General features: G+C 47.7%; 1 protein-coding gene across 1 annotated transcript in view; it reads left to right on the top strand.

Moving 5' to 3' along the window:
- LOC134573345 (asialoglycoprotein receptor 1-like) overlaps positions 1 to 8,741 on the top strand; it is a 66,206-nt gene extending 57,465 nt beyond the window's left edge. Inside the window, exons 3-7 of the mRNA XM_063433043.1 lie at positions 6 to 115; positions 839 to 1,201; positions 7,004 to 7,155; positions 7,507 to 7,616; positions 8,170 to 8,741. Of these exons, the coding sequence (XP_063289113.1) occupies positions 6 to 115; positions 839 to 1,201; positions 7,004 to 7,155; positions 7,507 to 7,616; positions 8,170 to 8,332 (898 nt within the window). The 3' untranslated portion in view covers positions 8,333 to 8,741. The remainder of the gene's footprint in view (positions 1 to 5; positions 116 to 838; positions 1,202 to 7,003; positions 7,156 to 7,506; positions 7,617 to 8,169) is intronic.
- Positions 8,742 to 13,061: the final 4,320 nt, after the last annotated feature.

The following is a 13,061-nucleotide window of genomic DNA, read 5'->3' as shown; positions in this document are numbered from 1 at the left end:
TTCAGGATCTACCTGGACTGTCTCCGTGTAGACTCACACAGGATTCGCCTGCTGGCAGTGATGGTGTTCCTGGTTTTTCTGATATTCGCTGTCAGCGTCACGCTGCTCTCCCTCTGTGAGTCCTGCTTCTCTCGATGTATTTTATAAAGTAATTTGGGTTTTTAGAAACTGTGTCTTTCTGATCTCCCATGTGTCCTAAATCACAGACAATATATATTGTTATATTGGACCTTCGGCCCCCTGCTTACGGTCCTTTATCACCTTCACAGTGTGCGCACCATATCCAAGTTAAGATTTCTTTGGGCCCCTGGCAAGGTATCACATTAGGGCCCCTCATGCTTATTTGGCAATCATGGTGGCACAGTGAGTGGGCATATCTCTATATTGTTTGAGTGGCCCCCAGACTGCCAAGGGCCCTTGGCGTTATCTAGATTTCCCTGTGTTTAATGCCCCTGGGTGCTGCAGTGCTGACGGACTAAGGGGCTTTATCCACCAAACCTAGAATATAGAAAACTCTGAATGCTAAATTGCAAATGTTTGTCCAATAAAACGGGGAAATTCCTCCAAACTCGTTATCTGTTTTTTATGTATTCTTCCGGCTCAGCTTCAGTTCTCAACAATTCCTGGTTTAGTGAATAAACCCCACCGTAGGTTTTAGGATGAGAGGGCGGACTTTGCGCTCTGCTGTGAGTGTAGGGAAATTCTCACTGTCTAGAACTTTTTGCATTTTCTTTAATCTGCTGTTCTGGGCTCATTCCTGTTAATTCACCTTTTATTATATCTGCCATCCCTCCCGATTCCGCCTCTCCCCATGTCAGTTCACTGTTGCTTCTGTCAGACTTGCAGGCCGCTTCTTACCTGAACAGGATTCAGAAGGAAAAAAGCGAGTTACTTCTTAATATCAGCCGCTGGTTGGAGGACTTGGACAAGCAGCGGAAATTAAATTCTCTAATTCATGAAAACATGACCTCAGTAACTCAGAAACACTTGTCGCAACTCAAGGTCACTCTGCCCCAACTTTTAGTCAAACAGGCTTGGAGTTCTCAGGAGATCGAGCAGCAGGGACGGGAGTACCTGAACGATCAGAAAAACGTCACCAACCTACAGGACAAGTTTCGGAGATTGATTGAGAATTATGTCCTAATCCCTATGGGGAGCCCTCTGCTGAATAACTGCATGAAAATCAGCTCTGAAATTAACCGTGAGCCACCAATTATATTATTATTATTATTATTATGATTATTATTATTATATTATTATTTATACAGCGCCAGCAAGGTCTGTAGTGCTGTACAATGGATCATCTGAATTACACCTATATTATATATTTGTTTATAGATTTAGAATATGTTTAACCAATGAGAAATCTCATCTTGGAACACTTGCATAACAGTTAATAGTTACTTGGTAACAGAGAAAACAGAAATAAAACATAATCAAACATTTATTACAGATACGGCTTCATTGCAGATACAGAGAGTGTTGGAAGGTTAATAGGGAATAGAGAGTGTCAGCGGGGAGCTGGAGTGAGTGTGCTGACAGTGCCATTGTGACAGCATTGTAGCCCCCGGGCAAAGCAGTGCGCTGGGGCCCTGCCTACACAAAAACTCACAGAATTAGAAATGTAAATTATCGATCAAATTAAGCTTATACTTATTGGTACCTCTGACAAATGCAATACACACACACAGACTGCTGAATGCACACACAGACTGTTGAGTACACACACAGAGACTGCTGAATACACACACAGACTGCTGAATACACACACACACAGACTGCTGAATACAAACACAGAGACTGCTGAATACACACACACAGACTGCTGAATACACACACAGACTGATGAATACACACACACACAGACTGCTGAATACAAACACAGAGACTGCTCAATTCACACATAGACTGCTCAATTCACACAGAGACTGCTCAATTCACACACAGACTGCTGAATACACACACACAGACTGCTGAATACACACAGACAGCTGAATACATACACAGAGACTGCTGAATACACACACAATGCTGAATACACACACAGACTGCTGAATACACACACATACTGCTGGCGGTTACACACACACAGACTGCTGAATACACACATAGACTGCTGAGAACACACACAGACTGCTGGATACACACACACAGACTGCTGAGTACATACATATAGACTGCTGAATACACACATAGACTGCTGAGAACACACACAGACTGCTGGATACACACACACAGACTGCTGAGTACATACATATAGACTGCTAAATACATATTATAGGAGATGTGGGGAGGTGCAGTGAGTGTGCTGCTCAGGTAGTATGTGTTATAGGAGGTGAGGGAGCCAGAGGCGGCTCTAGACTTTATGAGGCCTTAGGCGAAACGCAAACATGAGGCCCCACTAACAAAAAAGTGTCACATATACACATTGACGCACTGTCTACCTGTGTATGTGCCTGAGAGTGTGTCTGACAGAGAGTATCCTTGTGTGTGCGAATGTATGTCTCTGTGAGCATGTTTGTGTTTTTGTCTGAGACCCTATGTGTATGGGGTAGCTGATGTTGAGAGGGAGCGGGGGTGTGATGGTGAGAGGGAGTGGACGGTGATGGTGAAAGGGAGCGGGGGGTTGATGGTAATGTGAGAGGGAGCAGGGGGTGATAGTAATGTGAGAGTGAGAGGGGTTAATGTGAGAGTGAGGGGGTTAATGTGAGAGTGAGGGGGTTAATGTGAGAGTGAGGGGGTTAATGTGAGAGTGAGGGGGTTAATGTGAGAGTGAGGGGGTTAATGTGAGAGTGAGAGGGGGTAATGTGAGAGTGAGGGGGGTTAATGTGAGAGTGAGGGGGGTTAATGTGAGAGTGAGAGGGGGTAATGTGAGAGTGAGAGGGGGTAATGTGAGAGTGAGAGGGGGTAATGTGAGAGTGAGAGGGGGTAATGTGAGAGTGAGAGGGGGTAATGTGAGAGTGAGAGGGGGGTAATGTGAGAGTGAGAGGGGGGTAATGTGAGAGTGAGGTAATGTGAGAGTGAGAGGGGGGTAATGTGAGAGTGAGGTAATGTGAGAGTGAGAGGGGGGTAATGTGAGAGTGAGAGGGGGGTAATGTGAGAGTGAGAGGGGGGTAATGTGAGAGTGAGAGGGGGTAATGTGAGAGTGAGAGGGGGTAATGTGAGAGTGAGAGGGGGTAATGTGAGAGTGAGAGGGGGTAATGTGAGAGTGGGGGGGTAATGTGAGAGTGGGGGGGCTAATGTGAGTGTGAGAGGGGGTAATGTGAGAGTGAGAGGGGGTAATGTGAGAGTGAGAAGGGGGTAATGTGAGAGTGAGAAGGGGGTGATGTGAGAAGGAGGGGGTGATGGTGAGTGGGGGGAAGCTGAGGGTGGTGACGGAGGGTTATGCTGAGGGTGGTGATGCTGAGGGTGGTGGGGGGTAATGCTGAGGGTGGTGGGGGTGATGCTGAGGGTGGTGGGGGGGTGATGCTGAGGGGGTGACGGGGGTGAAGCGGAGGGTGGTGCGGGGTGATGGTGGTGGTGGGGGGTGAGGCTGAGGGTGGTGGGGGTCATGGTGGTGGGTGGTGAAACTGAGGGTGGTGGGGGGTGATGGTGGTGGGGTGAGGCTGAGGGTGGTGGGGGTGATGGTGGTGGGTGGTGAAACTGAGGGTGGTGGGGGGTGATGGTGGTGGGGGGTGAGGCTGAGGGTGGTGGGGGGTGATGGTGAGGGTGGGGGGTGAGGCTGATGGTGAGGGTGGGGGGTGAGGCTGAGGGTGGTGGGGTTGATGGTGGTGGGGGGTGAAGCTGAGGGTGGTGGGGTGATGGTGGTGGGGGTGAGGCTGAGGGTGGTGGGGGTGAGGCTGAGGGTGGTGGGGGGTGATGGTGGTGGGGGTGAGGCTGAGGGTGGTGGGGGGTGATGGTGGTGGGGGTGAGGCTGAGGGTGGTGGGGGTGATGGTGGTGGGGGTTGAAGCTGAGGGTGGTGGGGGTGATGGGGGGTGAAGCTGAGGGTGGTGGGGGGTGATGGTGGGGGTGAGGCTGAGGGTGGTGGGGGTGATGGTGGTGGGGGTGAGGCTGAGGGTGGTGGGGGGTGATGGTGGTGGGGGGTGAAGCTAAGGGTGGTGGGGGTGAGGCTAAGGGTGGTGGTGGGTGGTGATGGTGGTCGGGGGTGAGCCTGAGTTTGGTGGGGGGTGATGGGGAGGGAGAGCCTACCTTTCCCTGGTGGTCCGGTGGCCCCTGCTCCTGGTCTGCAGCTCCACAGAGCTGCCGACCGTGTAATCTCGCGAGATTCAGAGCGTTGCCGTGGTAACCCGCGGCAACGCTCTGATTGGCCAATTCTCGCGAGTCACATGGTCTGCAGCTCTGCACACTGCGGAGCTGCAGACCAGTGTCTGCGGTGGCCGGCCTGGCAGCCAGGAGGGGCCTCGCACCCGGCGGCATACCGGGCAAGCCGCCGGGCCCCCTCCTGGTGTCAGGTCCTCGGTCACTGACCGAGGACCTGACACACTCTGACAACAGGCGGTTTAGGCGGCCGCGAGGCCCCAGCCAGCGCGAGGCCTTAGGCGGCCGCCTAAACCGCCTAATTAGAGAGCCGCCTCTGGAGGGAGCTGCAGTGAGCGTGCTGCTCAGGTAGTGTGTCTTATAGGAGGTGTGGGAAGCTGCAGTTAGTGTGCTGCTCAGGTAGTGTGTGTTATAGGAGGTGTGGGGAGCTGCAGTGAGTGTGCTGCTCAGGTAGTGTGGGTTATATGAGGTGTGGGGAGCTGCAGTTAGTGTGCTGCTCAGGTAGTGTGTGTTATAGGAGGTGTGGGGAGCTGCAGTGAGTGTGCTGCTCAGGTAGTGTGTGTTATAGGAGGTGTGGGGAGCTGCAGTGAGCGTGCTGCTCAGGTAGTGTGGGTTATAGGATGTGTGGGGAGCTGCAGTGAGCATGCTGCTCGGGTAGTGTGGGTTATAGGAGGTGTGGGGAGCTGCAGTGAGCGTGCTGCTCAGGTAGTGTGGGTTATAGGAGGTGTGGGGAGCTGCAGTGAGTGTGCTGCTCAGGTAGTGTGTGTTATAGCAGGTGTGGAGAGCTGCAGTGAGCGTGCTGCTCAGGTAGTGTGTGTTATAGGAGGTGTGGGGAGCTGCAGTGAGCGTGCTGCTCAGGTAGTGTGGGTTATAGGAGGTGTGGGGAGTTGCAGTGAGTGCTGCTCAGATAGTGTGGGTTACAGGAGGTGTGGGGAGCTGCAGTGAGCGTGCTGCTCAGGTAGTGTGGGTTACAGGAGGTGTGGGGAGTTGCAGTGAGTGCTGTTCAGGTAGTGTGTGTTATAGGAGGTGTGGGGAGCTGCAGTGAGCATGCTGCTCAGGTAGTGTGGGTTATAGGAGGTGTGGGGAGCTGCAGTGAGTGTGCTGCTCAGGTAGTGTGGGTTATAGGAGGTGCGGGGAGCTGCAGTGATTGTGCTGCTCAGGTAGTGTGGGTTATAGGAGGTGTGGGGAGCTGCAGTGAGTGTGCTGCTCAGGTAGTGTGTGTTATAGGAGGTGTGGGAGCTGCAGTGACTGTGCTGCTCAGGTAGTGTGTGTTATAGGAGGTGTGGGGAGCTGCAGTGACTGTGCTGCTCAGGTAGTGTGGGTTATAGGAGGTGTGGGGAGCTGCAGTGATTGTGCTGCTCAGGTAGTGTGTGTTATAGGAGGTGTGGGGAGCTGCAGTGAGTGTGCTGCTCAGGTAGTGTGGGTTATAGGAGGTGTGGGGAGCTGCAGTGATCGTGCTGCTCAGGTAGTGTGGGTTATAGGAAGTGAGGTGTGATGTGAGTGAGCGTGCTGCTCAGGTAGTGTGTGTTATAGGAGGTGTGGGGAGCTGCAGTGAGCATGCTGCTCAGGTAGTGTGAGTTATAGGAGGTGTGGTGTGATGTGAGTGAGCATGCTGCTCAGGTAGTGTGTGTTATAGGAGGTGTGAGTAGCTGCAGTGATTGTGCTGCTCATGTAGTGTGTGTTATAGAAGGTGGGGGAGCTGCAGTGATTGTGCTGCTCAGGTAGTGTGTGTTATAGGAGGTGGGGGAGCTGCAGTGAGTGTGCTGCTCAGGTAGTGTGTGTTATAGGAGGTGTGGGGAGCTGCAGTGATTGTGCTGCTCAGGTAGTGTGGGTTATAGGAGGTGGGGGAGCTGCAGTGAGTGTGCTGCTCAGGTAGTGTCGGTTATAGGAGGTGTGGGGAGCTGCAGTGATTGTGCTGCTCAGGTAGTGTGTGTTATAGGTGTGGGGAGCTGCAGTGAGTGTGCTGCTAAGGTAGTGTGGGTTATAGGAGGTGTGGGGAGCTGCAGTGAGCGTGCTGCTCAGGTAGTGTGAGTTATAGGAGGTGTGGTGTGATGTGAGTGAGCGTGCTGCTCAGGTAGTGTGTGTTATAGGAGGTGGGGGAGCTGCAGTGAGTGTGCTGCTCAGGCAGTGTGTGTTATAGGAGGTGTGGGGAGCTGCAGTGATTGTGCTGCTCAGGTAGTGTGGGTTATAGGAGGTGGGGGAGCTGCAGTGATTGTGCTGCTCAGGTAGTGTGGGTTATAGGAGGTGTGGGGAGCTGCAGTGATCGTGCTGCTCAGGTAGTGTGTGTTATAGGAGGTGTGGTGTGATGTGAGTGAGCGTGCTGCTCAGGTAGTGTGAGTTATAGGAGGTGTGGTGTGATGTGAGTGAGCACTGTTAGTAAAGGGCACATGTTGGATTCTGTCTAATAAGTTTGAATAAAACCGAGTGAGGAACTGATCATCTACACCTTTGATTTTGTGCTCAGGTATGAAAATGTTACGTTAAAGACCATCTAAAATTCTACAAAACTCGTTTTAGTGAAGTTAGCTTGTTCCATTAACTTTAAATATTACTATAAACGTTTATGATAGCAGATTTTACATAGCAGTTTGGATGAAAGCCCATTTTTAACTTTTTGTTTAAATCTGAAAATGCTATAAAAATGCAGCACCTGCAGCCAGAGGTTTTCAGTAAACGTGAAGTTAGCCGTCAGAAACCCCTCCTGACGAGTGCGGTGTGTAACGACAAGTGGTTTATCTCCGACAGGCATTGATTGTCCGTTCTGTTCGGCTGGGTGGAAACTTTTTGGACAGTCCTGTTATTTGGTTTCTTCAAACACTATGAGATGGCAGGAGAGTGCCCACTGGTGCCGTACTCATGGGGGGCATCTGGCTGTGATTAACAGCATGGAGGAGCAGGTATGGCCATTTCTATATGGAAGTTGGGTTCACCCTACTAAACATATCATAACCCGCCACGTCCCATTGTTATTCAGCTCTCTCCCATCCTACAAGCGTTAATCCAGACATTAGAACCATCTCATTCAACCTTGCATCAAGTTATCACAGCCTCCTCACCACCTCTTACCACCTCTTACCCATTACCCACCAATCTCTTATCCTCCCAACTTATCTTTTACCTTCATCTTTTCATTGCACTAAATCCCATTCTATCCCTTCTGACCCCACCATGTTTCTTCATCTTGTTTATTAACCACTAGGGTCTACCCTTTCAGCTTTTAAACAATATCTTCTTTCCTGGCTCCTCAGACGTTCCTCCAGCAGATGGTGACACAGACATCTTGGATTGGTCTGTCGGATCGCTTCCTGGAGGGACGTTGGCATTGGGTGGATGGTACTCCCTATGACGCAGAACCCAAGTGAGTAAATAGTTGGCCTAAATATCAACAATGAATGCATCATGAATTATGACCATGCTCTGCGTTTGTTTGGGATTTTGTTGTCTAGATGTTAATTCCATTTTCCAATTGTGCTTGTTACACAAAGATACCCTCCTACCTGCAGAGCCTTTATCAGAAATTCGCTTTAAGTTATGGTAATGATTTATAGTGATTCTAGAAAGTTAAGGACTATTGAGTTATCGACCTTCTAACTGGTGAAACTCTGTGTCAGAATAGTTCAGCAGTAGCTGGGTCCCCAAGTTCTGAGACAGAGCAAAACTGGGGTGCCGGAATGTGAGCTTTGGTTGGAGAATCAATTTTCCTTCTTGACAGCGGTAAGGATGGAACAATTCATATATTTCTTGTTTCATTTGTATAAAAAAACTAATCCCAAGCTGGAGTTTGAGGTCTGGAAAAGACATGTGCAAAAATATGGTTGGTCCTTTAACGAATCGATTTGTCCAAAACAAAATCCTTTTAATTCACACTGACATAGCTACATATCGTGCTCAACTGTACATTCTCCCTGCAGATTCTGGAAACACAACCAACCGGATAATTCGGACAACGAAGATTGCGTTACTTTGTCCAGCGATGCTGGGTGGAACGATGACAAGTGCCGGAAATTGTACAGAAGTGTGTGTGAGCTCAGTGCGGGAGAACTCAGCTTATTATTAGACTCTCCCAATGATTAAGATGGCGTCATTGCGGCATAGCACCAGGGGAAGTCAATCTCAACGTCTCATTTGTCGAAAAATGACATTAATAAAACGCTTGCGTAAATGATGGCAGCATCAGCAGGGTGTTTATGGGAAACTTACAGCTCTCTCTAGTTCCTCTCTCGTTATTACAAAAGGAAGGCGAGGGACTGGAGCTATGTTGTAAGTAGCAGGTTTTTACATTTTGGGTTATAATCATGAATCTGGCATAATGCAAAATATTGTGCAAAGCTTAGCTTTCTGCAGAGAAATTTGACAAACTACAACTCCCAGAAATCTTTGCTGTGCCCATAATTCCGTATTCCCTGCAATACTGTAGAAAGTTAAACGTCTATGATTGACATCCCTGATCGGACAGAGCTTACTGTAAATCCTGCAAATGCTGGAACTTTTTTATTTATTATTTTTCTGATATATTTTTTTGCATTCATATTTTAAAACATTATCTTTATATTGCAATAAAATATAATTATCCACTCCAGCCTTGCGTCCCTATGTGAGGTGTAACTCAGTGAGCTGGGTGTTGGACCTTTCCCTTGCCCATTGTTAGTAAATTGTGCAGAGTAAAGTGATTTTGCAGAACTCGTAGATGGGATTACAGCTTTATAAACCCTGACTAGTTAGATTTGGGAAACACAAGCTACACAAAAAAAACATCAAAAGTCACAATCAGTTAAACACATTTTTTTTAATACTGTCCGAGTCATGAATTTTTTAACAGAATCCCCTTATACATATCACACGTGTCCATCCCAGTTTCTATACACCCCATGTGGCCATCCCACAGACTTTGGCATTTGGGGCCAAATTAATATTTTTGGGGGTAATTTGCATTAATACACTTTATATATATATACATTTACTGTAATGCAGAAAAGTCTTTGTCCTTTTACAGAATAGCGATTTTTTTCCAGTAAAACATACGACACGATCAAGAAAATCTTCCAAAAATAGAAATCCAGATTTTGGCAGAAGTATGAAACGAGCGAGTCTGCCCATTTTCCTATCGACGCAATAGAAAGCTCAGACATATTTATTTAAACCCCGAGATTGGACATTAATTGTCAGTTCTACATTCTAATTAGAGCTCTTGGCGGTCATCCCAAAAAATAAAACGTACATTTTGGTCCGAGCGATGAATATAAATGGTGGCAGATATGTGGCGTGGACTGGAGATTAGTTTGCTGGGGATATGTCTGGCAATTTAGCGTTATATATCAAGGGGCAATTAGTGCTTTCATCTGGCTGAGATTCTTCGGGGTTGTAGTTCAAAGTAGGCCGCTAATACGGTGCATGCTCAGGGCCACGGAATAAAACTGTATCAATTATCTTTCTTTAGATCATCCTTAATGGCCCCGAGTTCTGTGTTTTCCTACTTTAAGTTATTTTTAATGTCAGAGAATGGCAAAAACTCACTGATTGGTGAGCGTTGTGCTTTTAATATAAATTAGCAAATTAATTCCACGTTAATAGACACGAAACCTACCCACTCCTTCAGACCCCAGGTGCTGTAATCAGAGTTAAAATGAAATGACGCCCCCGTGCAACACGCTTATTTGCATAATTAACGGCTGTCGGCAACTAATGAGAGAGTGATTATTGGGAAGAAAAGATAGTAAATGAGAGTTTGGTCATACATAGACTAATGTGAAAAGCAGGGCATAGATGGCAGGGGGCAAATCATTCATTCACCCACTAAGAAACCCAGCAACTAACAGACGATGAGACCTCTACAGCAATCACTGCAGCATAAAACTGTCTGAATTAGTGGCTTTACAGAAATGAAGGGATTTTCAGAAAAGAATTGTCTTCTATGTGCCATGTGTTGGAAGTATTATGGGGACACCGCTATCTCCTAGCCACGCACCAGGCACAAATCATGTGCGTGGGCAGATTCTCAGAGTCAATAGGCAGATTCCAAGGGCGAATGAGCAGATTCTCAGATGAATGGACAGATTCTTAGAGTGAATGGGCAGATTCTCAGGGTGGATGGGCGGACTCTCGGGGTAAATGGGCAGATTCTCAGAGTGAATGTCAGGTTCTCAGAGTGAATGGGCGGATTCTCAGGGTGGGTTGGCAGATTCTCATGGTGAATGGGCAGATTCTCAGAGTGATTGGCAGATTCTCAGAGTGAATGGGCGGATTCTCAGGGTGGGTTGGCAGATTCTCATGGTGAATGGGCAGATTCTCAGAGTGATTGGCAGATTCTCAGAGTGAATGGGCGGATTCTCAGGGTGGGTTGGCAGATTCTCAGAGTGAATGGGCGGATTCTCGAGGGAATAGATAGATGGTGAGGAAGCTGAAACATGATTCTTCCAACACTGCTCCCTCGTGCACCCTGCGGTGATGTTGGGAGCCAGGTTATGATGTCACTCCGGTCCCTGGGATCACTAAACAGTGCGCAAAGGAGCAGTTCTGTAAGTGGACAAAGATTACACAAGCCCCACACTGGAAAGGATCCACTCCAGCTCTCCCAAAGGTAAGGAAGATGGGTGAACATAAATAAAAATCATTTTCAAAAATATTATTTGTGAGTGTGTGTGAACGAATGTGTGAATGTGTCTTTTAGTGAGTGTGTGTCTGTGTGTCTGTCAGTGAGTGTGTGTAAGTGTGTCTCCCAGTGAGTTGTGTCTGTCAGTGTGTGTCAAATTAGTGAGTGTGTGTGTCTGCCAGTGAATGTGTATATCTGTCAGTGTGTGTTTAATCAGTGAAAGTGTGTGTCAGTGAATTTGTCTGTCAGTGTGTGTCAAATCAGTGAGTGTGTCTGTCAGTGAGTGTCCTCTGTGTGTAAGTGTGTGTGCCAATGTCTTCTGTGGTTAACTGTATGTCTGTCAGCGAGTGTGTGTCTGTGTGGCTGCCTGTTCGTGAATTGCTGTATTATATTCTGTGTGTTTCCCAGTTATTTTAGTATGAATGTGCCTGCTATCCGTTTGGGAGGTCATACGCGAAGGGAATACGTTCACCTCGCGAACGGGTACCACCCCAATAACTCATTTAGAATGTTGGTTTAAAACATTTGCACCTCGTAATGAGGTGTCAAAACCACAAATCGCAAGGGAAACCTTGGCGCGTGCCTCCCCTGGGTGGCAACCCGTTTGGTCACGGATTGCTTCCCACCTCGTTCGGTTTCCGAAGGAGGACCTCCCCAGTGCCCCTTGGAATGTTCGCACCAATCAATAAGAACATTGGTTATGTGCAACATAAGTGTGAAACTGCAAGGGAAGTAATTAATGAGTGCTTCCCTGGAGATGGCCGCTGTTCATATGGACGAACGCCAGCCAGGGGGAGCATTCGTGTCCCGAAATGGGACGCTTCCCATGCCTAGTTTCACCCAGGGACCCCCCGAACGGAGGCTGTTCATGGCGGTTACCGTTCTGGGGGTCCCTGAGATTTGTGGGGACACTCTTTGGGGACAATGGCGGTTTGGCGGTCTTTCTGTAAATGGAAGTCCAGGAGGCAGGAAGTTTCCCGCGCTGGGACTTCCAGGTACAGAGAATCCTGGGATGAAGACTCCCTTGTCACCGGAGGTGGGAAACCCTGAGGATGGGTGGCGGGAACAGGGGACAAAGGGACTGGAGTTCTGTTTCCGTCAGGAGACCCTGGTAGGGGGAGGACCCTGGGAGGGGACACTGAGTGGCAGGAACAGAGGACTAAAGGATTGAGGTTCTGGATCTGTTATACGACCCCTAGGAGGGGAAGGACCCTGGGAGGGGACATTGCCTTTATGTGTGATCCACCCCTTGCATGGGGAAAGTATAAAGCCGAGTGTGGCCAATAAAGTAGTTGTTGTCCGGTTACTGGGTGGAAAATGGGTCTTTGTGCATTCTAACTGACTCCCTTCTAGGAGAGGACGTGGCTGAGCAAGGACAACCAGACGGGTTGCTAGCAGGCCCTCTGCAGTATGTCAGTGAATGTGTGTGTGTGTGTGTGTTTTGCTGAAACGTTGGGGGTGTTGGTGACTGACTCTGTCCCCGCTTCTCACTGGTTCTGGCATGCTTTAATATCTTTTTTCTATATGTATTTATATGTGTGGGGTTAGAGTGGATTGGTATCTCATCCAACTACCTATGTTATAGATTGTGTTGTTCATAGATTACGCATTTGGCGTTTGCATATACATCCAGAATTGTTTTATAATATGATATGATTCTATATTCTGGTTTTTCATGTAGTGAGATACTCTATTAGTGTGTTCCCACTGAATAAAGATACTTTTTTGTATATAAACACTTATGGTTGTGCTCCTTATTCACTTTGTCAGTGAATGTGTGTGTCAGTGTCTGTCAGCTTGTGTCAAATCAGTGAGTCTGTCTGTCAGTGAGTGTGTCCTCTATGTGTAAGTTTGTGTCACTTGTGTGTGTGTGTGTGTGTGTGTGTCTCTGTTTCCTTGTAGGTAAATGTGTATGTCTGTCAGTGTCCCTGTGTGTAACCTTTAAATGTGCATTATTTTTTCATTTGGTGACTTTTATACTTCAGATTAATATTTCACACACTCCTCATTACATACACAATATTCACATTATATCATATATTTATTTATAAATATTATTTACTTCCTTTAACCAGGTTTGTTCTCCAATATGGGATTAACTTAAATATCAGTGTCTGCTCTTATCATTTGGAATTTAAATCAATACAAATGACTTTCTCGAGGCAGGGGTACTTAGGGATTATTTGTAGACCTCCAGGGGTACTTATCGTTAAA

This window comes from Pelobates fuscus, chromosome 9 (genome assembly GCF_036172605.1).
Source record: "Pelobates fuscus isolate aPelFus1 chromosome 9, aPelFus1.pri, whole genome shotgun sequence".
Taxonomy (NCBI): domain Eukaryota; kingdom Metazoa; phylum Chordata; class Amphibia; order Anura; family Pelobatidae; genus Pelobates; species Pelobates fuscus.
The sequence above is the reverse complement of the archived record's forward strand: the minus strand, read 5'-3'. Positions and strand labels throughout refer to the sequence as shown.